General features: G+C 41.7%; 1 protein-coding gene across 2 annotated transcripts in view; it reads left to right on the top strand.

The window, feature by feature from the left end:
* The window catches only part of MSRB3 (methionine sulfoxide reductase B3), a 108,470-nt gene that overhangs the window by 70,565 nt on the left and 10,823 nt on the right, over positions 1–27,082 (top strand). Inside the window, exons 7-9 of one of the 2 annotated variants that reach the window (XM_053943776.1) lie at positions 1,540–1,637; positions 6,601–6,748; positions 25,177–25,231. In XM_053943776.1, coding sequence (XP_053799751.1) covers positions 1,540–1,637; positions 6,601–6,748; positions 25,177–25,229 — 299 coding nt within the window. In that variant the 3' untranslated portion in view covers positions 25,230–25,231. Of the gene's footprint in view, positions 1–1,539; positions 1,638–6,600; positions 9,093–25,176; positions 25,232–27,082 lie in introns of those variants that run through there. The other variant, XM_053943775.1, reaches the window with a different exon arrangement.

The following is a 27,082-nucleotide window of genomic DNA, read 5'->3' as shown; positions in this document are numbered from 1 at the left end:
ATAGGACTTATGTGAGCACAGGACCTGAAGGTTTGCAATGCCTTCAGGTAGCTTAGAAATGCTACTATATGTGTGTTCCAAAAAGGAAGAGAAACATACTTCTGAGCATTTGTTTAAAAAACATGCTTGTTATGCTTACATCCTAATAAATCTTCTTCCGTATTTAATAATCTAGGATACAACTGAAGACACATGGGTCTTTTTCCAGTTTACACATTTTCTCTACCCGCATTCAGAAAAGTTGATAATTTCCACATCTCCTTTTACTGTATAGAAAATTTTACTCACTTCTCTTACGGAAGGCTGTATGCACTCTTCATTCATCTGCATGCAGTGATTCACAGCTACTGCTGTATTTCTTAATAGTTTATTGCAAGTCGTTTTATGCAATCATCAGTAGCAAATGCTCAACAAATATTAGGAAAAGAAAGTAGGAAATGCTTTATTCTTGAGCATATGGGTAATACAGGGAGAGAGCAAGGGCTGCCTGTGCGTGTTATATTTGGCAAGAGAATGAGAAGGACAGATAGCTAGTGAGATTTCAGATGGGCACTGGTAGATGCTGACATGACCTTAAAGCCTGTCAGTTGCTTATGTGGGAACCCTGCTTCAGGAAATGGGGCATTATGATGGCTTTTGAGGAGTGGCTGAGGAGTTACTATGTAATGTGCATCTTCTGGGTCACCACTGCCTTATTGTTTATCTGTGTTGTGGAGAGGGGGAGACTTTGTGTGAAATAGTTAAAGAGTGGAAGGTCATTATTTAGGTAAGTGGCCATTACTGGTAGGTCAGGTACACATATCATCATCTGGTGTCAGGTCATGCAGCTCAGTGCTCAGCAATCAGCTGCTTTGAATACATGCATTAGTGAGTGCACTTGTTTTATCCTGGATGCAGCCCACATGCAGATCATCTTAGTGTCTAACACAGGCATACTTATGGTTCCACCTGTCCATGTCTGATCTCAAGCACTCGTTACTGTTATGACACGAGACACGATAATAATCATCTCACTGCCTCTAATGTGTGATGGTTCCGTGTCTGAACACATCCTTTTGGGTTTGCCTTGGTGAATGCAAAGGTTAAGAGAAGTTTTGGGGCTCTAAACTGCAATTTCCCAATTAATTTTTTAAAGTATCTTTATATTGCAAAAGCAAAAGCATTTGTGTTCCATAAAGTCTTGCTGTTTATATTCAGGGTGGAATTTGTGGGAGTTTTTTTAACTTGTGGTTAAAGCTGAATTGACTTACCTTGTCCCCAGGCTAAACATTGCTTGTGGTGGAATGCAGGCATCCCTGTGGAGCTGGAGGTTGGGCAGCTAGGGGCAGCTTGGTCCTTTCCTATAAACAACTGTACTTGGCGGGGGGGCAGTTTTCCAAAGTACCTAAGTGATTTGGGATAAAAAGGTCTCCATTTCATTATTTCCATGCTCTGGAGTCAGATAAACATTTTTCAAAGTATGATTCTGTCCTGCTTTTTGCAATGCTATCTGCCACAAAGACATCCTCTTTTTTTACCTATCTTGTTCCTCTTTTCCAGGTTGGCCTTCCTTTTATGATGTGATCAGTCCTGATGCAATTGCTTTCAATGATGATTTCTCCTATGGGATGCATCGGATTGAGATATCCTGCAGTCAGGTTAGTTTATAGCACACACAGACCATTCCAATGGCAAAGGCTGCAAAAACCATTACAGTGTGCTGTACTTACCTTGAGATTTGCAAACCTTTCGGTTCTATTAAATAGTAATAATTGTGAGACATTACAATGGGTCGTAGGTATAAAAGCTGGGTGGAACGAGCTGAAGGCACAAAGGGATCGTTGGAATGCACGTTATTGTCTCATGTGAGATTTAACAGAGCAGATGTAAATGGTTGGACTCGGTGCTGAGTGTACAAAAATAGTGTTCCTGAAGAGGGTCCCTTCAAAGGAGCTCCTGAGCCTGAGCCTGTCCGACTGACTCCACATGTGAACAGTTGAGAGAAGTCGAAAGCAGTGGAGCAACTGTCTGTGTGCTGATTCAATCACTCTACATTACTGTGCATCCATGCTAACTTGTTCCCAACACTCATTCTCAGCACAGTCCTAATGGCTGCCTCAAATAATCCCATCTGCCATAATAATGAAGTCAGTAGTCATTCAAAACACGCCCAAATTTTCCGTTAATCTGTCTTGTTCTACTTTCTCTCATCCTTTGTGCCGCCCTCCTTTCTGTGAAGGGAATGGCATAACCATTACCTAGCAAAGGGAGAAGCTGCTGCATTGGTGTTCAGCAGCTGTAGCCAGCAGCTTGCAATCCTCTAGCTCCACATTCTCCAACTCCTCCAGAGAGAAGCAGCAGCTCCATTTGGGCAGTGATAATTTGCTGTTCTTCCAGCGTTGTTGGGAGGTAACTAATTTTATCCCTGACAATATGCATCCTTACTAGTCAGTCAGACCTCATTATATAAGGCTCAGAGTGAGTGGAGAAACTTCTCAAGAATATCCCTTAACTTCAGTCTGCATAGAGCATTTGGCCCAATATGTTAATGACCAAATTAGCATGTCTGCTAGTTTGTCATGTATACTACATAATTCTGAATTTTTTACATGGATGATATGCTGTAGAAGAGCAATTCAACACTTTGTGGGAATATCCACTTCCCTAAATTCAGTAGCAAGGTAACAATGAGACTGCAGATTGGGAAGCTCATGCTTCAGCAGTGGTTACTGACATAATCAAAAATGCAGTTGTCTCTTTAGCACTGCTTAGTAGGCCTGAACAGTGCTAAAATCTGCTTATTGCCAACTTGCTGAGCCTGTATCTGCTGACACACTTCAGGAGATGGCCAGAGCTCCTGGAGAAGCCCAAGGAAACCTGTGGTCAGCCAAGAAATCTGGGAATGTCATTTACTGTTACCAAACAAAATAGTGTTAAAAGACCTGAAACCAGTAATATTAACAGCAGTCACATGCAGACACCATAAAATCAAAGCAAAACTAAAATCTGAATTTGAAGGAAAAAATATGACCAAGGTCATATTTGCTGTATAATCCAATAGCAACTTCCTACCAACTATTCCAGTTTCCTGGGGCAATAATTCCACAGATGATCAAGTCACACAGGAAAATAGCTTGAGAGGTGGTGAGCATCTTTGCAGGGAGTGCTCAGCACAGCTAATATTGCTCCATTGTGTATCTGCCCCTGGAGTGTGAATCACACATGCAGCTGCAAAAAAAAAAGTCGTTTTACTGCAACCTGCAAAGCAGTGTGATTGATATGACAGACCTTGGTAGAACCAAAGGGAAATACCATCTTCCACACCCAAAACCTTATTAATCCTTTGCAGATGAAAAAGTAGTTGATTTTTCTTTGAAAGTCCTTCCCATCTGCCTGAGACAATAAAAGAAATATTTTTTAATGTTCTTCATTATAAAAAGCAACGTGGAGGAAAAATCACTGTAATATTAATCAAATACATCCATGGGATTATCCTAGAAATAACTTTTTGGAACACACCCTGGGTGTATTTAAAAGGTCAGTGATTAGTGACAGGTAGAATACAAATGAAGTTGAGGAATACTGTAAAACTTGTTGGATCTCTTTTTTTCCTCCGTCCTCTTCAAGCATCCCTTTCCCTGTGGTCTCCCTACCTACTATTTTTCCTGTACAAATCAATAAAATTCCGTAGTCACAGGAGTAGTGTTTGCACACCAATAGCTTGAACTCTCAACTGCAGCAGCTGAGTGCAAGCTGTTTTCCATGCCAGCAGTATATTAGAACCAGGAGGTTTGGGAGATCCAAGCATACTGACAGTTAGCAGTGACCCCCCCCACCCCCCACCTTTCCTGCTCCCAAGCACATACTTGGAATGCTTTAACCATTTCACTGTCCCAGTTCATTCTGCCCAATATATTTATGTACAAAGCTGCAATAGATAATTGTTTCTTTTTCAGAGGCTCTGCAGGCATGTGTATATGTCCTAGAAAAATGGTCAGCACCTATTATGTGTGGGGAGGACAGTAAAGTCAATTCATCCTTTGTACTCTCAGCTGAGTGCCAGGTTTCTTATACTGTGATACAAAGGACTGAAATAAATTTCTGTTTAGGGCAGATGAGTTATAGGGTCCTCTATACAGAGAATTGCCACATAAATTTTTGGTGAGGAGTAATCTCAAAAGGTAACAAATTTTGCAGTAATTCAATCCTGGAGTGATTCTGCCATCACAAAAAGGTGTAATGAGACTACCTTGGATTCTCATATGACTTCTTAAGTTTTGTGAGGAAAACCTTTTTGATAGATTGTCTTTGTAGTCTGTGTGAGTATATTACTTCTATAGACCATTTCTCTCTGCAGTTTCTCTTGTTCTGTTTCTGTCCAGTAGAGAGGGAATGATTTATCTTTTGTTAAGTATTAGTCTGGAAAAGATCTGTTTAACACTTCCAGCCAAGAGGTTTTGAAGCACTCTTAGTTGAGATGAGATGTTTTAATTAGGATGCTGAGCATTTAGAAAAATACTCTCTCTGGGACACTTACTTTCCCCCCCCACCCCAAAGGTATGGTTATAATCAGGTGAAATGCTTCATTGTTAGATACCCTACTTTCATAAACAGCTCAGGTTTTTTGCACACACTAACGTAAAAAAGGCCTTCAATATAAAGGAAAATTATAAAAATAATAAGCAGTGGATAATGGAGGAAAGGATGGCAAGACAACAGTCTTTCAGGAAGACGACTTGAAACTTAGTTTTCTCTAGGTCCCATTCAACTTCCTTTTATTTATTTCCCTTGTTTTATCTTCCTTCCTTACAAAGCTGAGCAACTGCTGCTTAACCAAGGCATGCATGTCATTTTCCATTGCCTGTGGGAGTTCATTCTGCTGATACCATGGGCTAGAAGCCCTTGGTTGTTATTGAGATCCTTGCTGGACTGCCATGGCTGTCTCAGTGACACTTCTTCAGGAGCAGTGAGCTTTCTGTGGGATATGGGATGTGTCTGCATGGGTACAACCAACAGGTGGGAGCACTGAAGCTTCACATGTCTACCTGCCCTGCTTCTGAAGGCAGTGAAGATTATTGTTTCAGCTGTCATTAAATGAGCAGAGTTTCCATCCCACCTAGGTGGTGTGAGAGCCTCCCCTAGCCTTTCAGTCTATTTAGAAAGTTTAACCTGGAGGCAAAACTTTACGTGCTTCTACAGACACCTTTCCTACTGCTTTTTTGAATTAAAGGCCATAACATCGGGAGAACATTAGCAACACATTAACTGCAGGGTAGAGATTTGCCATCACTAATTCATTCAGAGTTTGGAATAATCACTATTGCCTCTATGTATTTGGAATACTATGAATTAATTAAATGTTAAGAATAGTTTGCAGTCTTTAATTTTTGCTGTCTGACTGTGAGCCCATGAGCAGGTCTGTGATTTCAATTACATCATTCCACCTCTCACTGAGATCTGCTGTTGACTTGAAAGGCCAAGGCTCTTTGGTAAAGCAGCATGACTTTCCTGTTCAAGATAAATATTTCTCCAGTGCAAGGTTTTATTTCTTTGTTTCTCGTGGCAGGCTGTAAAAATGGACTTGTGGAATTCAAGTGACTAATTACAAAGACTTTCTTATCCAGATAAATTGTCAGCCATAATGTGCAGTGATAGTAATCTTAATTTTTGAATAAGGATCAGTAGGGTTAGCTTCTTCAAAATATTATATATGTAAAGCAGTCCTTGTAAAGCAAAGAGCTGTTACCTTTCTTATAGACAGGATCAGTCACCCTGAATAGCACTGCAAGTATTTGGGTCTGATTCATACAGAGAAAAAGCGGCAGCAGACCATTTGTACTTTCAAATTCCTAATAAAAAGCAAAATTCAACATCATTTATAATTAGTCCCAGACAAAGATTATTAATTAAGAAATATTTTACATATCTGCACTACAGGTCTTTTTCAGTAACCTGTCCCTATCTTGTATGTACTATAGAAATTATTATTAATGAGATGAGTAGGTTGAGCTCCACCCCCTCCGGAGGCAAGAAGTGCATCCAGAAGGACTTTGATGCTCAGAAGAGTGCCAGGCTATAGAAGGGGAAAAAAGAAAGAAGTGTGAGAACACACTCCAAAGAATATCTTTAGTGCTTTAGGTCCTTGCCAGGATCACCAAAGAGTTTAAGTTTTTTTGCCAAGTGTTGTAGCAGATGGTTGTAGGCTGAGGAGAGCCCAGAGCTGAGGCTGTCCCTTTCTTACACAGATATCCTTACAGCAGTAAGTGAAACATGGGCAGTGCTGTCCTCACCACCATGCTTTTAGCTGTGCTCCTGCCATGAGTGCATTACAGAAACAGGCAGCTCCTCAGAGATGGTGGTCCAACCAAGCATACACAGTGGTGTGACAGGAAACACCCAGGAAATTTGGGCTTGGAGTCTTAGGTGCCTGTGGTATCTCAGAAGATCACCTTCCTGGATCACTCCTGCAAATAAATGTAGATTGTAAATCCCACTTGGAAGGGCAAGGTAGGCACCAATGCGCTTCCTTGGAAGCAGCTGCTAGTCATTGCTTAACACTACAGTGATGCCACCGAGGAGCGGCACACAGACACAGTGATGCTCTATTGTGTTTTGTTTCAGTGTGGTGCTCACCTGGGGCACATTTTTGATGATGGACCTCGCCCAACTGGCAAACGGTACTGCACAAACTCTGCTTCATTATCTTTCAAGCCAGCAGACAAGAACAACGCTGGAGAAGGCAGCGTTAATGCCAGTCCTGCCCAAACAGGTAAAGCTGAGCTGTAGGATGAAGCAAAGCCTGCAGAAAACTGCGTTGATCCCACACAGCTTACAAGGAATGTTTTCTAGTTTTCAAGTTGCCTGCTCTCTTATATCCTAAGAATGTTCAAATGTATGAAAGCATTTTGCATCATCCTTCTTCTTCCTCACCTTTTCAGAACTGAGGCCTTTCCTGCCAGTGCATTTACTGCATAATTGGATTGAAAAATGTATTGACTGAGTCCACAGGTTTTCTTTTTTCTTCTTTTCTTTGAGATTGCTTTAAATCTTTAAATCGAGAGGCTTTGACATCATTAGTTATTAGTTTCTGCTTAATACTGTGTTATTCTAAGTTTACACACTTCATTTTTGCGTGGGAAATGGGACTTGTGTTTATGTCCTGTCCATAGGAAACTTCTGGGCATAAGAAAATCCTGAATTCCTAGCACATCTCTGCTTTGTTCTGACTTGTGAGGCATGCAGCCTTCAGTCATATGTATCCAACCATCTCCCAGCATCAGCCGCACCTTGCAAAAACTTGTAGTTATGGCTTTTCCTTCCCAACTGAAAGAGATGGATGAGATGTTAAAACTATCCTTTGGCTAATTTACTGCCAAAATTTCAAGGGTGTGGTTGAGATGATGTAAACATTGTCTCAGCATCTGTGTTTCCCCTTTGTTTGGTATTTAAATCAAGGTTTTAACTAGTAAGGCTCACTTTTGCAGGCTGCTAATGAAGCTTTGTCTGTTTGTGAGGCCTATTCAACAACTGTAACGCAAATCTGAATTAAAGTTGAAATCTGCAGGGGGTAATTATATGGGCAAGTGCAGAGATAAACTTGCAAAGTGAAACAGATGAAGGATGACACTAGGCTCTTTATCTTGTCGGTTGCTACAAGGATTCAGAAACATGACAGTTTCTGCTAGAGAGAAGTTTAGGAATTAATGCAGTAGAGAGAGGGAAACCCTCCTGACATATCCAGTTTTAAAGATTAGCTGGTCTGGATGCATACCGCATACAAGATCCAGTCTTTAATTTGTGCAATAGCCATGTAGTGACATGAGTGACAGTGGTGGTGTAAGAAATTAATTTGAAAAAAGCCTGTCACAGTTCCAGAAATTTTCATGTAGCAAAATTCACTGTCCCGTGAGATGTTTTTCACAGCTGCTTTTCGATTTTTTTGAATAACACTTAGAATTGTGCATAATACTGTTCTTTAAGCTAAACTACACAGTGTTTGCTACCACTTTGCCTTTAAACACTGAGAGACTAATGGATATGGTATTTACTTCTGCTAGCAAACTTTGTGACTAACATGTTTGGATCCAGTTTTTGTTGTTTTTTTTTTGGTTTTTTTTTTTTTTTTAGTAGGAACAAAGCAACCACTGATTTTTATGGAAGCAGGATTCAGGTTTTTATGTCAGTGGTGATAAACGTATTATCTAAAGTTCAAACACCCTTCAGTTAAAATATAGCTACTGTGAAAGAATATGGAATGGTCATAATTGCCTTGTTTTTAGCAACATTAGAAAGACATGAAAAAACATTAAAAAGGCAGAATCTATAAAAATGTGGTACATAAATGGGGTTTAATTCCAGATTGCTGTTTGATTTAAGTATTATCAAATTTCAGTATATTCCTGCCTTATTTTAAAGAAATATATTACTTAAGCTTCAGAACACAGTAATGTATGCTGTCCTACAGAAGATTTATTTTTGCAGGATATGGAATGCAATGAAATGAATCAATATGGTGAGGTGTATGTGATCTCTGGGAGTTAGATCATTTAGAATAGGAAATGCACTGTTCTTGTGCACAGGCTATACCACAGCACAGTGCAAGGTAAGACAGATTTCCTTTTATTGCTCTTCAAAGATGCTAGTAAGGGCTAGTATTGAATCCTCCAAATTTGGTTCAGTCTGGTGATGATCATGACAGAGAAAATGTGGGGGCTGAGCACAATGTATAGAATAATAGAATATTTCTGTATGTTTAAATTTTGCACTGTCTAGATGCTTATAAAAACTGAATGCAAACTGTGTAGAAATAGCAAACTATATTTTCTAATATCTCTATTTTACTCAGATGTTTAAATAAGATACCTTAAAAATCATGTAAGTGACACGTTATTTATATATACTATATATATATAAAATTGCACATTTTTATATATATATACGTACACACACATATTATTTGAGTATAATTTTAGCCTTCTGTACCTTTATAATAACTAAAACCGTTCCATAAGAGGGTTCAATACTTTTAAAAAATCAAATATACATTTTTCAAATCAAATTTGTTTTCATATATTTGCTGTACACAAATATAAAATAAATTTCTTTATAAATAATTCTGTTCTGCTTCCTTATTTATCTAGTTTTACGTCACATTTCTGCACCCTTCGCTGCAGGGTGTCTTAGGGAACTGCTTTTACTTTGCTTTCCCCTAACTTACTGTGAATATTATACACACAGTGTCTTATCTCCAGCAGGTTTCTGGCAGGGACAAAGCACTGCAGGGTACCAGGTATCCTTGCACCTACCAGCTTTCAAGAGACTATCACAAACACCCAGGCCTCAGCAGAGCAAGGAAATTTACAGAGAAAGGCTGAACCTTAACTTAGCAGAAGTTTTGGCCTCTTCCGAAAGATTCAGTGTGGGATGTGGTAAGTTGCAGGCAAGCATGTCATAGGAGCCCTGCAATGCCCAGGCTCCATCTGCAGTGGAGAAATGTAGCTGGCAAGCTGGTTTCTGCCAAAGTTTCATCTCCAAGGATGCAGGTTTGGAGTACAACTGCACAGGCAGCAGGTTATTGCCACTTGGTAAATCAGCCCTGCAGCAAGTTTTAAAAGATAGGTGTAAGGGAGGTGTAGGAGTTGTAGGCTATGCTTAAGCTGGCTTCCATGTTTATGTTTGTGGGAACCAGAGTTACACTGAAATTAAATCCCTTGCTAATTGTTCTCAAACATTGCCAAGTGTCTAGATGACACACTGCACACCTGTTCACAAGTTTAGTATAATCCCTCTTAGTCCAGAAATTAATCTTTTGGGACTCTGTGTCCCACCCATCCACTGTACTTTCCTCTCAAAAGTGTAGTAGTTTGATATGTCTTAAATGAGGTACTAACTTGTACTCACTAAAAGGAGATGCAGGGCTGGATGCCCCATGCTGGCTTCACCCTGTGCTCCCAGCACAACCTGGCCAGTCTGTCAGCACCCAGAGGTGCTGTGCTGAGGCAGATCTTCAGAGGCATTCATCCTTTTGCTGGTGCTGCTCTGGCAGCAGACACAGGGGATGGCTCAAGGCAGGCTTTGTCTTGCAGTGCATGGCATGCAGTTTTTCTTAACACACATGTGTACCCCACCACTTTAAAACCAGAGAAATTTCTAGTAAGAGACACTCTCCCAACTGCTCCTGGTGTTCTCCAGGGTGCCCCAGCCACAGGGTGGGAGAAGCAGTGGTGGCAGAATCAGCCACACAAGGCCAGTTAACTATCTACTTTGAGATTCTCTTGTTGCTGTAGCTTTATGCCTTCCATATATAAAAGGCACTTGAATCGTAAGCCTTTTTCACAAGCTCTATCAGGTCTCATACACTAAAACAAAACTAAAACAGTGTGTCTATATGAAGTACTCAAAACTGAGGCCTTACCAGAGTGACTACAGCACAAAAATAAGCGTCACAAGTCAGAGTTCCTGTTGGGGTGGCAGCAAGGAATGCATAGTCACAAACATGAGGCCAAGTGTGGATGTGAATGTTGACACTCAATTGTACTGAATGGTCTCAGTCTTATTTCAGTTAACCTTGTTTTGTAGTCCATTTACCCAATCAAATTTGTGTCAGACCTTCTCTAACAGAATTTGTGATACACATTCATTTTTTCTTACTGTTCATTCTGTTACAAAATGTCTATGCTAATGTCACTGCATAGCCAGCAGTCCTGTTGTCCTTTTCCCATGGTCTGGGAGGGAATGGGAAATAAAGATGAAAACAAAACAGATGTTTGCACTTTCTGCATTACAATTGATGATTATATATATATATCCACTTTTTAATAGAATGAATGGCAGAGTATTCAATGGCACCAGAAGCAAATTTGTCAGCTTCCAAGTTCAGTATGACAAAATGTTGCTTAGCACATAGGGAAACTGGACTAATACTTCTTGTTTTATTGACTATTAAAATGAGGCCACCTACAGGTCCCACAATAAACCTGCAAAAATGTCTAATCCTGTATGTATGAAGACCTGCATTCCAGTCTGGCTTGCTCCCACTTCGTTGTAAAGGGAAGTCATGCACCACAGGGCCTGACTAGGATTTTCAGATCAAAGCCATGACAGAAGCCAACGACTGTCTTCCTTTTACAGTCACTTAAAAAACCACAAAGATAAGGTAATACCTGCAAACATGCCTCAGTGAAATCACTGTAACAGCCAAACCCCAAGCAATGTAGGCAGGTGACACTCTGAAATCCCTATCCACAGGCTACCAGTGTAGTATGAAGTGCACTAAACAAAAAGGTTTTCATTATGTCCACATATTTTTGGGATCAGGACCCACTTGAGCAGCCCAAATTAAGCAGGAAAAATAAAGAAGCCTTCCAAAGACCTCCTAGGACTTGTAGCCAGTCTACTCGGACATTTTGCTTAGCCGATATAGCCAGCAGAAAAGAGAAACAGTTCCAGAAAAGAAAAAACAGGCTTCCATTTTCAAAGTCCTTTTTATTCTTGTTAGACAGCTTGCAAACAGGTAAGACATTTCACTCTTCAGATGTCTTAGCCAGTGCACTCTCAGTTTTTGCTCTTTGTAGTTTTCCAGACAATGGAACATTATTATTTTCTTTTCACTGTGGAATAAAAACTGTCTAAACTGTTGCTTCATCTTGGCTTAGACCTTTTACTTCTCACTTCTTCTGTGCCCAAGTGAAAGGAGTATCTGTTCCCCAAAATACAAACAATTGCCTGTTGGCAGTATAAGAGCCATGACAAGTTGTATGTGCCCACCTGCTGGGAAAAGAAGCAGTTCTTTGGAAAGGCAAATAAAATACATCTTTGTTGGCCTCTAAAAGAGGACAAGTTGATTTTGTGTGTGGACTGGTTAATGTTCATGTTTTCCCCGTCTGCCCTAAAGCCCTTGTTCTTACATTTCTAGTATTGTCTTGTCCAGTATACAGCTTTATTTTTGTATGTTTCATAGAAACACAAACATCTGGAGAACATCCTCAGGTATAACTGCTGGGCAGTGCAGAAAATATCTGGTGTGATCTGAAACAGCTTTTTCTTCCCATGAAAATACACCTCCGGGACTGGGAAATTTCAAAGGTCAATAATGGTGTAGAGATCCTTTCACCTCCAGAACTCCACTTCACATTTGCCCTAGGTCTGTAACAGCCAGCATCTCTGGTGATTTCTTAGCTGTTCACTGATTTTTTTTTTTTTTTTTTTTTTTTTTTTTTTTTTTGGTGAAATTAGTTGGTGCTGGGATCAGTGGTGAAGAGATTGAATTATTTGCTGTAAGAACAGTTGGTTTCCATATAGATTTCAGTCAGGAGATGGAAGGGTACATGGAGGGTGGGAAAAGGGAAAGAGGAACTTGCATTGTGCCCCATGCTGTTTGTACCTCTGATTCGCCTTAAATTGCATGGATGTCCATCATAGCACTGTTAAGATCACATTTAATTCAGGGCAAAATAACACAGACTTGTGAAACCCTGTAAAAATAGGTCCTAATTCTTAACCTCATTCTGGTATGTGTCTAACATCACTTTAGTGAAACAAAGCTCCTATAAATCTGAAGTGATGGGAAGAACTACTGGGAAAAGTGTCTCAACATACCTGAGATAAAATATTTTCAAGAATCCTTAAAATCTTTGACAGGAAGACGAGGCCTTCGGAAAAATCCTACTCCCTGAAATAACTAGTTCAGAGAATGTAAGTCCTAGAAGCCATGGACCATATTCTCAAAAGAGAGATCTGTACCACGAAAGCCCACACTGCTGACTCCTCAGTGAGCTAGTGCCCCAGCTGCCTCTCTGCCTGCACCCCCACTGCTCTGTTTTCATGCCTTCCTTTACATGCTGCAGAAGGTAGTTGCAATCACATTATTTTCATACACTTTTGCTGCTTGACCCATGTTGTACTGTATTTGGAGAAAGGTGATCATTTTATCTTCTTCCTAGTTTGAACAATTTCTTTGGGAAGGAATCCAAATAGCTTGTTTTTCCCCCAAAGCTGAGAAAGGTCCAAACAGTATCTGGAGTTTGTTGTCTTTATGTTGTCAACTTCAGCTCTGTGGGCTACCACCAGTCCCAGCAGTTACCAGTGACCATGAATTCAGCACTCTCTGTTGATAAATTACAATTTTATCTTTGTTTGGCTAGGGCTTTTAGTAGCCTGCCAACTCAAAACCGTTGCCTAATATATCATTAGAGGGCAAATATGTTCCTGTGTATGTCTGTGGTGTATAAGCAGCTCCTACCACAGCCTGGACATTCCAGTATCCTGCTGAGGATGGAAAGCACTGCCTCAAATAATTTAGGCTGCAGATTTTTCTTTTGAAATAAAATATTTTTTTGTTTTTCAAGGTCAGACACTTGGGGCTGTTCAGGTCACAAGACGCCAGAGACTGTTTACTTTGGAAAACAAGGACATCCATGGTGGGAGGTGCTTTTAGCAACAACCAAATCTGGTGTTTTAAACCAAACAGAAGCCTGGGCAAAGGGCAGCTTCACTCATCCTTACTGACACCATGACATCAAGGGAGAGCGTCCAAGAGCTGAGGATTGGATGCTGAGCACATGCAACAGGAATGATATTTAGTATTCTCACTTGTGAACTCAAGTACCTCAAAGCATGTGGAAGAACCTCAGATGAGAGGAATAAATATTTTGTGTTGACTGGAGTCAGTGTTTACAGTGGAAAGTGATTTATTGAAAGGCTAAGACAATGCCCAGTAGTGAGTTTTATCTAAAAGCATTTTGGTCATAGTGGAGCAGCATTTTTCCTACACCCAGATGCAAAATGACATGGTAGGTTTTCCACTTTCCTTTGGGTATTTTATTTCATCTTTCAGTTACTTAAACTATTCAGGCTATGGAGATTTCTAAAAGTCAGATTTTCTTCTCAGTCACCAGTAGAAAAAGAGAATAAATTATTCTTTGATAAGCTGATATTGGGTGGCAAGAAAAAAAAATTGTGATAGGTTGCTACTATTAGTACAAATTGAGGCACTTTTAGATACAGTTTTGCCAATGCCATTCCCTTGTGAATGGCATTGCAGAGCTGAGGCTGACTGAGCAGGATGCACAGTTTTGCCTCTCCTTGCTAACTGGCCTGCTCTGTCTAAGGGTACAGGAATTGTCATATCTCTGGACAGCTTGGCTGCAAAGGCTCGGTCTCCTATACCTTATCAAATCCTCCGCTCTGGAGAAAGCATCTGTCTCCAGCCACTTCCATCCCTCGCTGGGTGGCCATGCACGAGTTCATATATACTGTTTAAAAATGTATGCGTCTTTCTGAATGTGGATTTTTTTCCACATTCCAGCTTTTACACCACAAACCACAATTGCCATAGATAACTACTTTACGTCTGTGAAGACATTTGTTTCCTGTTGATATTTAATTAGTAGATACAGTCCATTGGTCAAGTTAGAGGGCAAAAAATAAAAGGAAATTTTAGAGGATTCAGCCTATTCTTAACCAGCATGGTATTTAGAAATGTTTAACTGCAATAAAAATCCACATCTGTGTGGACTCACCTAGAGTTTCACAACAGCAGTGAGAATAGGGCACAGGGCTTCCTATTTCAAATGTCTTCAAAACATCCCTTCAAAGAATCTCTATTAGGTGTTAGGAGTAGAACCTGGGGCATCCAGTTTCACAGTTTTGACCATTTAAGTGAGATGAATAGAATAGGGTTGGTTTCAGAAATGCACTGTGAATGGATTACTGTTTTAGCCCTGAAAATACACATTTCTTCCAGCAGTATAAAAGTGAGGGGAATGTTTATGCCACCAGTGTAGGAAACACACATCTCTTTTCTCCAATGACTAAAGTAGACTAATGAGAGCTATCAAACTTGCTAATGACTGAAGGAAAGTCTTTCAGTGCCTCACACTGGTAAAATCTAAGTGTTTTCTGTAGCTTTACATCAGATTGACACCAGTGTGGAAGAGAGACAAATAGCAGGCAGCATCAGTATATCACAATAGTCCATGTGCTCTTTGTGGCAGTGTGTTAAATATGGAGAGGCAAGTGCTGCAACCCCAGGAGGCAACTACATGAACCACCAAAGGCATACCCAGTTACCTTGAGCCTAATCTAGCAGATATATTCAAATGAACTGCATTTAAAACCACTGGTGTTCCATACAGAAGAAGGAGTTTGAATTCTGTAAGGAAGGAAAAATGGGCAAAATGGCAAAGCTGAGCCACTGGTCCAGGGAACCAGTGCAATGAGGACAGGTTGAGAAATTGCTCATACAGACAGATCCCAAGGAGTTCTGCTTTCCAAATGCCTCCTGGGCAATGCACAATTTCAATGTGTTTGTCATTCTATAGAGACAAATCTGAACTCCATTCCACTCGATCAAGCAGCTTGTCCTTATCAAAGTCTGTGGGCTGGGCAGTCAGCTGTTGGAGACCTATCAAAGAGTAAGCCTGGGATTGTTCACGGGTTGGTACTTAGAGATGCCTTCAAATCACCTTGGGCAATCACTATTTTTAAAAAGACAGACGTTACCTAAGAATATTTATATTTTGAGAGAAACCAGATAACTCGGGGCAAAATGCTCACCTTCAGCTCACAAAGAGTTTTAATGCCTGAGATTGTATTACAGTTTCAAAAATTCACAGCAAAGGCTCCAGGTTTGTTTGAAGACATGCATGAAGAATTATATGGTGAAACGTTTCATTCTGGCTGTGAAAAAAGTTAATTCAAAACAACTAAAACATCAGCCATAAAGATGTAGAACATTTTTCAGGAAGCCCTGTCTACCTTGAACTAATGTTTTCTTAAAAAACAGCCTGCCTGTAATAATCACTGTTATTGAAAAGACATCTCAAGGTTGCTGTATGGAAATATGTTAAATACGTTCTGAAATCCAATCTAATATAATTTCAACATTAGAGCTTATTCATAATCCTGTATTAAAAGCCTATGCAATTTTTATGAAATATGTCTGTCTGTGTAATCATGAATGCTGAATATTGTCATGGCTTTCCAGGAATTTTCAGCTTCAATGCAGAGGAAAGAAAACTCTTCCAACTGGACTTCTACACCACTGAGAAGAAATAACAATAACAGCTCTAAATGTAAAATAAACATTTCTGGAAAAATACTATCTTTTCAAAGAGGCTGTAGTCTGAATTTCAAGCTACCAGTAATATGACACAGAGGCTTCAAATGTGCCTGTGGTTACAGCTCCTTGTTTTGTGTGGCACTGGGGACAAACAGTCCCAGTAGAAAGGAATCTTTTTAGTCACACCTAGATTTAGAAAGTGATTCTTCAGATGGAGTTGTCTTAAACTTTGTGAATATTCCTGCTTTGAATTGCTAGTTTACAACTGGATGCAGCTGTTACTGCAATCAAGTGTTGCCAATTCTTTCTAATTACACAGCACCTCAAATGCATGGGTGGAAAATTAAGAGAAATTTTCAGCATCACCGTATGTCTAATGTGAGTACATTAGCTGCTTCTCAGGAATTTCTCTGTGTTTATAATTTTATAAAGAATCAAAGCTTATAAAGTAGCACTTGAATATACAGAAGGAGTGAGGAGTGGGAAAATTCTTCTTCTCTCTCTAATGTTCCTATTCACTGATGGCTCTTTGATATTTTTCCTTTTTATGAGCAACCTTTTTTATTAGTGGAATATTTCTGGTTCCGTGGCATAACTTTAAAATGATAGGAAAAATTATACAACTGGGATCTCAATTATTCAGCACAGCCATTTTAATCCTTCGTGTTATTTGATCCAGTACAAGGTAATATACATCTTATTTCCAATTAGAATACAATTCTCACTATATTCATCATCTATTGATGTCTGCTTTTCCATTTGCCAGAGACATGAAACTCTGTGATTCAAAGGGTGCCATTCAGCCTACCCTACCTGTGGACAATTATGTAGTGTCAGCAAGGCTGCCTGTAGGTTTGATGCCTGTAGCCTAAGGCAGCTGGGAGCTGCTGTGCGCTTTCTTTCCTGCAGAATTTCTCGCCAGCTGACAGCGTTTTGCAGAAATGGTTCCTCCATGCTTCCGCAGCCCCATGCCATTTGTATGAGCAATATTGCAGAGCACATTTGTTTGAGACTCCTCAGCTGCATGTGGCAAAAAGATCACTTCTCGTGCCTGAGGGTCATATTCTGCAAACCCCTTCATAGTGCTTTGTGCTCCGTGAGACCCTGTGCTTTGCCCTCCCTGCTGTCCTGGGACAAATTCTGCTATCAACTTCAGCAAACTCTTCACAAGTGTGTCCCTTAGGTGTCTAAGGGATCTAACGGGTGTGTATCCAGCTTTAATTGGCCAGGAAGCATGGAAAAGGCTTTGTCCAAAGAGGCCTTGGTGATAACCGCCTTGATGCACTTAAGAGATTTCATGCAGACTGTCAGTCTCTTAGATTTTAAGGTCCCTTTGAAAGTAGGTTTATCATTAGTCTTTTGGTAGCATTAAGTATGCTATAGAAAAAGATGAGAGACAACAAAGACTGAAGCTCAGCTGCAGAATACTCAAAACTCAAAAAAAACTTTAAAAAATGGCCTGTGTTGGAAGAGGAGAGGGGCTATGGCCAGCACACCTTTGAACTCAAAGGTGAGGGCTGCAAGGCAGGTGACTTTAAATGGTGACAAGACTCCTGTGACACTTCCCTGGAATTAGAGGTCAGCCCACTCTCATTTCTATGTTTTTTAATATGCTGAACTCCCAACATGATTCATGTAGATCTGAGCTGAGGGCAAAGCTATAGTATTGAAACAGACTAGTGGTTCCTAGGTCAGGGTTAACTTGAGTTACAAAATCTTCCCAAAAAGCTACTCCAAAGCCACTTAGACGTGTTGGAATGGTGGCAAACAGTGACCTCAGGAGGGACCATGTCTAAACTAAGAAGTCACGCAAATGCCCACTTCTCTGTATACAGCAGCCTTCATTCTCACACTTTCAAATGAACAGGCTGCTTGCCATTTATGCAGCTGTCAGAGGGAGATTTTAACTATTTCCGTCTCAAACCTTGCTTCTCTGTCTGTGTCCAAAGTATCCTGGCAGATGACCAGAATACTGTAAGATTATGTTGAGAAGATGGATAGAGAACTCTGTTTCTTGTGACAGAAGAGCTAGAGGGATCCAATGAAATTTCCAAGCAGGAGGTTTTAGAGGAAGCAAGAGACAGAACTTTCCTGTACAATACTGAGTTACTCTGCTGGGTTCAGTACCGCAGAATGCTATGGGATGCTGGTAAGCTCTGTGCAAGCCTTGCTTTGAACTGGCTTTTTTCAATTCATATTTTTATTACAGGTGATAGATGTCTGAACTAATACAAATGCATGGTGTTTTGCAAAGTTATGGAAGAGCATGACCTCACAGGTTTGAATTTTTGTAATGATTTTCCATAGCCCTCTTTAAAAACTGCCCCCTTGCTAATCTCAATACTTAGCAAGCTCTAAGATTCATGCCAACCTTGGAAAAATTTCAATATCCTTAATGACACCTCCTTGTAGGGGCTTTTGCAAGCAGATCAAAAGGCAGATCTATATATTTTTGCATAATTACTTTACTAGTGTTATGGTGAAAATACTCCTTTTTTACTCTAGTGATAGTGAAAAGGGTCTTAATAGCTGTAACATTACATAGCATTGATGTCCACATTTACACAGAGAACAGCTGAGATTTAACTTATGGTTGTACTGACCAGGAACAAGCAATTTCCCTATGTGATGCAGCCAGACCATGTGCAGCCTCTAAAGCTGCAGAAAGCAGCCAGATCATATGAAAGGTGAATTAATGTGTCCCTTAAAAGTGCACATTCTCCAAAAGCTTCTGCCCAGCAGAAGGCAAGAGAAGCAAGCTGCCATGTGCTGCTGTTTCTGCAGGATGAGTAATCCCTGCTGCTCAAGGCATCCATTGGAAAGGCTGCCGTGGAACAGATGTTCCAGGAAGGGGTGCTGAGGATCAATATTTTTACAAATGTGTTCAGCATTTCACTTCTTGCAGAGAGCTTGGAGGCTGTCCTACAGATAAGCATTTCTTTGTAAGGACCAAAGGAAGGAGATTTCCTTGGTCTAGACAGAGAACAAGGATGACCATCAGTGGGGAGAGGACAGTGATCTCTTACAGCGTTTGGTATACTTAAGTTGTGGGTATGAACCTCATGCTAGGATTTCACACTTCCATAAGATACAATGCATTGAGAAGCAGGACTTCTTCAAAACATGTTTTAAATAATTTTGTTCAAAACATTAGCAAATACAGATGCTCTTGGGCATTGAACTGAATCTGTAAGAATGGGGGAAGAACATAGGAGGAAAAAAAAAACATCAAGGAACACACTGACTTGTTTAATTTATGTAGGAGGAAACTAAGGCACAAAAGCAGTTATGAGTGGGCTGAGGGCAGTCAGAGAGAGGGGAACTTTTAACTCACCATCCTTGGTTTAGTCCCCAGACAAACATGGCCACACAGGAGACCCTCCGTTCATTGCTCTGGATGCTATCCTTGCTCCCCTGCTACTCGAAGCTGAGCAAGCAGATGCTACCTGGGCTTAGAGGAAGAAAGAGGAAGAAGATTGCAGGTGGAGGGTGCGTGTCACAGCTGAAAGTGATGGTAGGTGGTGGGGTGGCTTTGGGTTTTGAGGGTAAATACATCTATGTCAGGTATCAGAAGTTACCAGAGGGTAACTGTTATGAACAAGTTCAGTAAAGTTAAAGTTGTTGAAATACTTACAATTGTTATTAGATACCCTCGTTGTACCCCCCCCTTGTGTTAATACCCCATATTCACCCCGGTTGTACCCTTGTTGTATTACCCCCACTGTTACTTTCCCCACTGTTAAATCCTTTTACCTGTACCCTAATTGAGTCCCTCGGCTGTTGCCTCTGCTGCTCCCAAAATGGCGGCCAGAAACAGCTCCGGTAATATGCAAATTAAGCAAGGCAGAAGGAAATCCAACAAAAGACCCTGGAAACAATGAGCCAACCTGGAAATTTGGAAAATCAAGTGACTAAACTTGTTGGGGAAGAGTCCCCCTATGCTATCAACCAGGTTTTGGAAATCACCACCACCTAAGGCAACCGGACTGAAATGAGGACCCTAGTCGATGAGCCAGGAGACGTCTTCCTAGGCACGCCTGTGAGGACAGGAGTCCCAGTTCTGCTGCAAAGCAAAACTGATCACCTCCTCCTCTGCGTCGCCGAAGGGAGCAGCGGCGGTGTGCACGACCCCCCGGGCCCCCACCCAGAGCTGATCACTTAATAAAGGCCTTTTTAAGGGAGCTGGTCTCCTGGCCCATTTCTATCAGTAACTATTCCAGAGGGGACCTCCAAAGTGCTGCCATCATGGCCTGTGACTTAGTAGCAGTAAGCCACACCCAGTAGCCCCAGGGAGGCATCCAAAGTGCTGTAATAGAGCAATATCTTGACTACTCCACGGAGGCCAAGACTTTCTACCTCCCTGTTTTTTGGCCTTTTTCCTGCCAGGCATATGTCCCTCTGCCTGTCCACTGCATTTGCACTCAGACATTGGCTGGGGGTGTTAGCTGGTCCAGGGTCACCACACTGCAGAGAAACATGCTCTGTCAGGTCCGGAGCGACGTGCTTGCTTTCATCACATGTGTCAGCGTGTCACTTTAAAGTAGTTCAAGTATGAGATGTGGGAGAACAGATGAGGAGAAGGGAGGCAGGAAACATGTCATAAATCCACAATGAGAGGGACTCTGAAGTAAAAGAATTAAAGACTCTGGAAAACACATAAAAATCTGCTGTAGAAAGGGCACTGTCAATGCATCCTGTCAGTGCAGTTTGGGTTTTATTTCCTAGTGTGCAATATGATATAAAAAACGTTCACCTTTACTAGATGATCCATGGAAGCCCATATTTCACATGAGATTTATTTTTCATGTGAATAGGCTTGGTGTTTCCAGACACTGGTGGATATTAGTCACCGTCCTATAAAACGAGGCCACCAGCACCTGTGGTCTCCCAGGGACTGTCTCTTCCAAGTGCTGCTCCTCACACAAGGGCCACTTCATTGTTTCTGCTTTGTGTTTAAGTAGAGCTGAACTGAGGAATGTAGAGTTGAATAAAAATAATGGAAAAAGATCAGACTGAAATTATTGCCCTCCCCACCAAAAAATCCCACTTGTGCAATCATCAGATATGTGAGATTTGTGCTTTCTCATATTGCTATTGTAAAAATAGGAAAAAACTTGAACCCACTCAAGTATTACAGAGGGTCTCAAATACTACAAAGAGTTTCTATAGACATATGTCCCAGTGCAGGAATTTGAAATTCCCTCAGCACCCAGAATATTAAGCAATGTGGGGCCTGTACTTGTAGATCAAGATTTGTGAGAAAGGAACATCCTGGCTTTCCTAAAATGACTGATGGAAAGAAAAATTGCCAGTGCAGCAACCACCAGCCTTTCTGGCAGCCAACTATTCTCATTCAGCCATCCCCACAACCTTCACGGGACATAACATGTTCAACACGGGCAAAAGGCCTCCAGGCTCTGTCTGAAAGACTCAGTGATGCTAATGAACAATGAGGAGGAGGCTTTACACTATGTAACCCACTTTAGGCATGATGAAAAATCATTTCTTTTCAAAAGTGCATGAACTGGGGCATCCCAGACTGAGAGGAGGATCTCCTTCCCCATTTCCTTCCTTTGCCACTCTCTGTACCTCCTTTTCTTATTCCTTGGCCACATTGCTCAGTAGCAAGGACACATTCCAGTAATTTTGCTGGCACCTGATTGTGAAGGGTCTATTGCATGGGAATCCTCTATCTTCATGGTATTCCTACAGACTGAAGTGCTGTGTCATGGGGATGTAGATAAGGAAGAGACCATTACACTTGGACTTCCCTGTGGGGACCCACGAGCCAGACAAGTACATTGCTCCCTTCCCTCAGCCACCCATCTTACTTTAATTTTTTCCTTCCAGCACAGCTTGAGAGCTATTGCTGCTGAGACTGCATTTTCATTTCTTCTGTTTCATTGCTACTCTGTGCTTAATGTATTAGTGGTGTGAAGTAGAGAGGAAGGAAACAGAAGGGAAGCACAAGGAGCAAAGTAAACATCTTCAGGGAGGTAAAGACTGCACAGAGAAACACTCACCCTTTTCAGCCAGGGATTTAACACGCTTCAGCTTTGCATGACAGTCCTGTGTGCAGGGTTGCCCTTCCAGGCTGTGCCAGCAGCCACGGGGGTTGCAGAGCCCCATGAGTCAGGGTCCCACACACTTGTCCTTTATCATGCCAGGGCATGTGGGACTTGCTTTCAGCTGTGAGGCATTTGAAAAATACAGGCACTTTCCTCTCCAGATGAGAAGGCTGCTAGTACTGGGCTTCAGCTGTCTTCTCCCCAGTGGTGGGATTTTTTGGAAGAGCAGTTTTCTACATGTCATGGCTCAGATCCCACCAGTAAATAAGACTACTTTGGCTTACAACAGAGGTGATGTCCATCCCACAAAATCCTGAGGTGCTGTGAGAGCAGGCAGGGCATAACAGACCTCGTTGTTATTTGCCAGACTCCCAAAATCACATTGTCTGTGTGTGCAGAAGGACCCACGGAGTCTCTAGCCTCTGTTGTGATGAAGGGCAAGGTCAAGCTGAGGTTTCCTTTGGGAGAGCCAGCAACCCCATGAGCCCCCAGCCTGGCTGAGGAACACATGGCACAACCCCACAAAGCCCTCACACTGCTTGTCTGGAGAGTCTGTGGTCCTCTGCAGAGCAGATGCATGGCAACTGATGGAGAACAATGATATCATTTATTTGCCTATTAACCAGGGAAGTGGGTAACTTCAGCAACCATCAGCAGAATAGCCAGGTACAGCATGGATCAGTGTTATTGAGCTGCATGGCTTTACCCAGGTTCATTCTGCATTTCCTTCTCATTATTGTGCAGCCACTGTGGGTGGGGGCTCAAAGTGACTTGCTCCTTTGCTAAAACTAGAACGATCTTCAAGTGCTGCTCTGAACCCTCCTGCCTGCTGCCAGTGCCTGGCTAGTGCTGTGATGTTGAGAAAGCCCTATTTGTACTTCTTCACAGCTGGAGGCCCCACTAGCAGCATCAGCACTTCTAAAATTTATCATAGCCTTGAGCTGGAGGCATAGGCCATCACTGACTTATTTTATGGTTCCTTTAACCTCTGTATTTTGCAATGGCCACAGAAGTGTGTCTGCTTCAGTGTTTTCTGAACTAGCTGTGCTTCATCCATAGGAGAGAAGTGGGAAATCTCGCAAGCAGATGGCCTCTTCCCAGAATCTTAACAGCTGCTCAGCCCAGATTCACCCTGATTTTTTTCCTTCAGCTTTGATGATCTGACTGTCAAGTATCAGTATGTTGCTGCTGCACCTGTGCTTTGGAGAGGAGCACCTGCTGAGTCTGGTGTAGGGAGGCCATGGGGGCTGCAATGGGCACAGGTAGCACCACCAGTGACTTGACATGGGCTGACCCCTGTCTGGTGCAACCTGGTCCAGCTGGCTGTGGTCTGGGAGGGCAGAAATCGGCCCTGTACCCTGGGGTGCAAGTTGTCTGTGGGGCTGTTGCTGGGGAGGCACAAGGCAAAGAGCTGCAGTGGAAAGCACAGCCTCTGTGGATGCACATGGCTGAAAGATGAAGATGCCTGGTGAAAGAGCCGTGGGAATCACATAGGGAAAGGGGGGATGGTCTGGTGCAGGAACAACAGTATAGAGCCTTTGGGGACACAGGGACAGCGGCCAAGCCAGGGCGCCAAGATCAGTAGGCAGCCATGGCGAGTTCTTCGTGTTGCCACTGGCCAAGTGACACCAGCCACATAAGAAAAAAAAATTTTTTTGGAAGCAAGTACAGAAATAAGTGTCTCCACCACTGGCCCAATGGAGCTACCCCAGGGCACTATACAGCTTTTTGGTTAAAATGGTGCACTAAACAGAATATGCCATTGTCCTTACATATAGATGCCCAGTCTGTGGCTCTGGTGCAAGAAGGGCTGTGGGAAGAACAGGAGGGGTTAAGCCATGCAGCTCCACACACACGACATCCTCAGACACAGGCAGGAGGAGTGGGGGGGACCTGTTCCCTTGTGAGGCTGGAGCAGCTGTAACTGAGGGTCCCGCAAGAGTCCCGTGGGACCTGGGGCTGTTTGCTGACTGCCACCCCCAGCCCCTTGGCACGCAGCCCAGCCCCAAGACATATAAACCAAAGAAGCATAAACAGATGATCACATGAAAAATATATCATGATTAGCCAGATAGATCCCAAATGTTTGTTCTATAAACTGCAGCAGGCAGCACAAGTGTTCACTGCAGCTGTACTTTCTCATCTTATTTGTGTAAGTGTGCCATTAAGCTTAGACATGGGCAAAATAATCTTTCATTGATTCTCATTTAAGAAGCTGCTTTAAAGATATATCAATGTTTGATTCAATCCTTTTGCAACTCGTATTATATCGTAAACTGCTTCTTGCTTAATAGAAAATCTTTGTGCATTTTTTCTCCTGGGTTACTTCCTTTTCTCTCTGAAGCCAGTAAAGTGGTTTGTTTTGTGAATGAAAGCGGGATGCCTTTAGCAGGATGGCATTAACACTGACCTCTGCTCATGCACTGAATTCCTGCCCAGTGGGAGGCAAGTTGGAGGAAAGGGTTAGTTCATTGATGGTCAGAACCTGCTGAGAGCAGGACTGTTAACCTGCCTGGAAAGGGAACTGCTTAGAGGGCTTTTCCCTTTCTTGGATTAGCCCAGTGAAGCCATCCTTCTCTCCCTTTAGTTTTAACCATCTGCTGGAAAGATGGTTCTGATTCATCTCAGCTTGGTAGAGATTATTTTTGTATATAAAAAATGGCAGTAAATTGGGGTGTGGGGTGTGGAGGAGGTACACACTTTAATTTTCCTGTTGCTACTTCCTGTATCAGAGAAGGCTATCTGAATTTCACAGCATGAAATATTTAGCAAGGACGATGCAAAGAAATCAAAACCAAACTCCTTCAGGCATATCCCAAGAAATGTAGCATGTTTTATGCCCCTTGGATCTTAAAATGTATCCTGTAAAAGGGGTAAGCAGGAAAAGAAAAAAAAATTGTGAAGCTGATTGCCAACAGCATCTTCTGACAACTAGTGCATGAGAGTTGTTCTGAGGGAGACTGGTCTATAATTTATAATGAAAAAAGTATTGTGTAAATATAGTAACTTTTCATTTGATAGTTTTATCTGATGACTATGGTGGTAATACCTGTGCTCTGCTTTATTTAGAGCTGGAGAGGACACAGAATGCAAGTCAAAACCCAGAAGTTCACACAGCATAACTGTAAGTTTTTCTTTCCTTTTTGTCTTCTTTGTCTTTCAGAACCAAGGGAACATTTGGAGAATGAGCTGCATCTGTGCTCCTTTTTACACAATCAGCAGATTAATTAACTCATCCTTCTTCTCTTCCCTGTCACTTTGACTACCAAGTTGCTTCAGGTGTAGGTGGAGGAGCAACTGTCCTGAAAGAAGAGTCCATAGACCAAGTTGAAGTGTGGCTATAGGAATTAGAATCAGAACATCTTATTTTAGCTTTCCCACCCATGTCAATCAAGAACAAATCCATTGAAGCATCAAGAAGAAATCCATTAAAGTCAGTGGAATTGCACCGGCAAAAGGTTGCTTTCAATTGAGATTAGGGTCTAACTTTGGTGTCTGTTTTATTTGTAAATTGAGCAGATAGAAGCCACTGGGTGATCATTAAATCAGAACTCAGAAATTTTCATTTCCACTTTTTTTTTTGAGTAAAACCATACTTTGTTATCCTTGCAGAGTCTACAAGGACTAGTTGAACTACTCTCACCAGCTAAGACAACCCTTCTTCTCTATAAGATAAGCATATCAAATAAAGCTTATCGATGTAGTTGTTTCCTTTTCTTTAAATTCACCTCCTGACCTTTTAAAATTACTTTACTCAACAAAGGACAATAGGGCCAATCCAACTCCCATTAAAGTCAGCAGGAGTCTTTTCATTAACTTCAGCTGAAGTTGGGCTGGGCCCAATAAGACTAACTTTAAGAGTAAAAAATAGCAACTCATATAGAGCTTTATCTTGCCCCCTGTGGCTTGATAACTGACCTCCCATCATGTTCACTGGGACAGAATCAGGCTTATAAAGCCAAGTAAAACTATTACAGGCCTAATCCTATAACCCAAAGATTATAAAGTATTTGAATTTCCTCTTTTTAATCACACTGGAATATTTGAGAACTATTCATGACTTTATGAAGAGGAAGGAGCTTCCAGCTGAACAGATTGAATTTGTCTTTGGGTTGCTTTATGCCCTAGAGTTTTCTGTTTTTAAAATAGGAAGATGACAGGGGTAAGGGGCTGATAAGATAACCTCATGTAACTCCTTCACTCTTTGGCTTTTTTTGCTCCATCTTCCTACAAAACTACCATTCTACTTCCTGGCCAGGTCATCCCAGCTCAAATCCTCTGCACCATTTGCTCTCCCAGAAGAAAGTGCCACTGGTCTTCTCTACCTGCTTGTCCCAGAGGGAGCAGAGCAGCATCCAGAGGCGTTAAGCTGGGGCAGGGTTGCAATGTGGATGCCTCTTGGTCTAATGGGAGCAGGCAGACTGGATTTTGTTCTTTGTTACACCTTTGCCCCAAGACATTCAACATTTGTTTTCTAATTAATGCTTAAATATACAGCAACACAAGGAAAGTTCCAACAACTCTCAAACTGTCAGCCTGTGATGTGTATTTTGCTCTGGACATGACACAAAGCTGATTTTTTTTTTTTCTCTTTATTGGTTTTTCATTTTGCTATTTTCCCCTCTCTTTCTAATTACCTTTCAATGATTCTACTTGGAAAACTCTGTATCAAACATACTGATTTGTTTCACCACCAAGACAAGCAAGGTCATTTGGCAGCTCTTTGAACTGTTGTAAAAAGCCCACCTACTTGGTAGGTTCTTGTATGTTTTATTCTGGAGACCCTAGATTACAAATTTTGTTTTCATTAAAAATGAATCTACTCACTTCCATCTGTGGGGAGCGTGTTCTGAAGTTAGAAACATACCCTGCCATCAGAGTAATTTGCAGCAGCCACCCAGGGAAAGGTGGGCTTGGCGACGCAACCGCGCTGCAGGGCAGGACGCAGAAAAACAGCAAATGCTGTTCTACCCTC

The sequence above is a fragment of the Vidua chalybeata genome, chromosome 5 (assembly GCF_026979565.1).
Source record: "Vidua chalybeata isolate OUT-0048 chromosome 5, bVidCha1 merged haplotype, whole genome shotgun sequence".
NCBI classification, from domain to species: domain Eukaryota; kingdom Metazoa; phylum Chordata; class Aves; order Passeriformes; family Viduidae; genus Vidua; species Vidua chalybeata.
The sequence above is the reverse complement of the archived record's forward strand: the minus strand, read 5'-3'. Positions and strand labels throughout refer to the sequence as shown.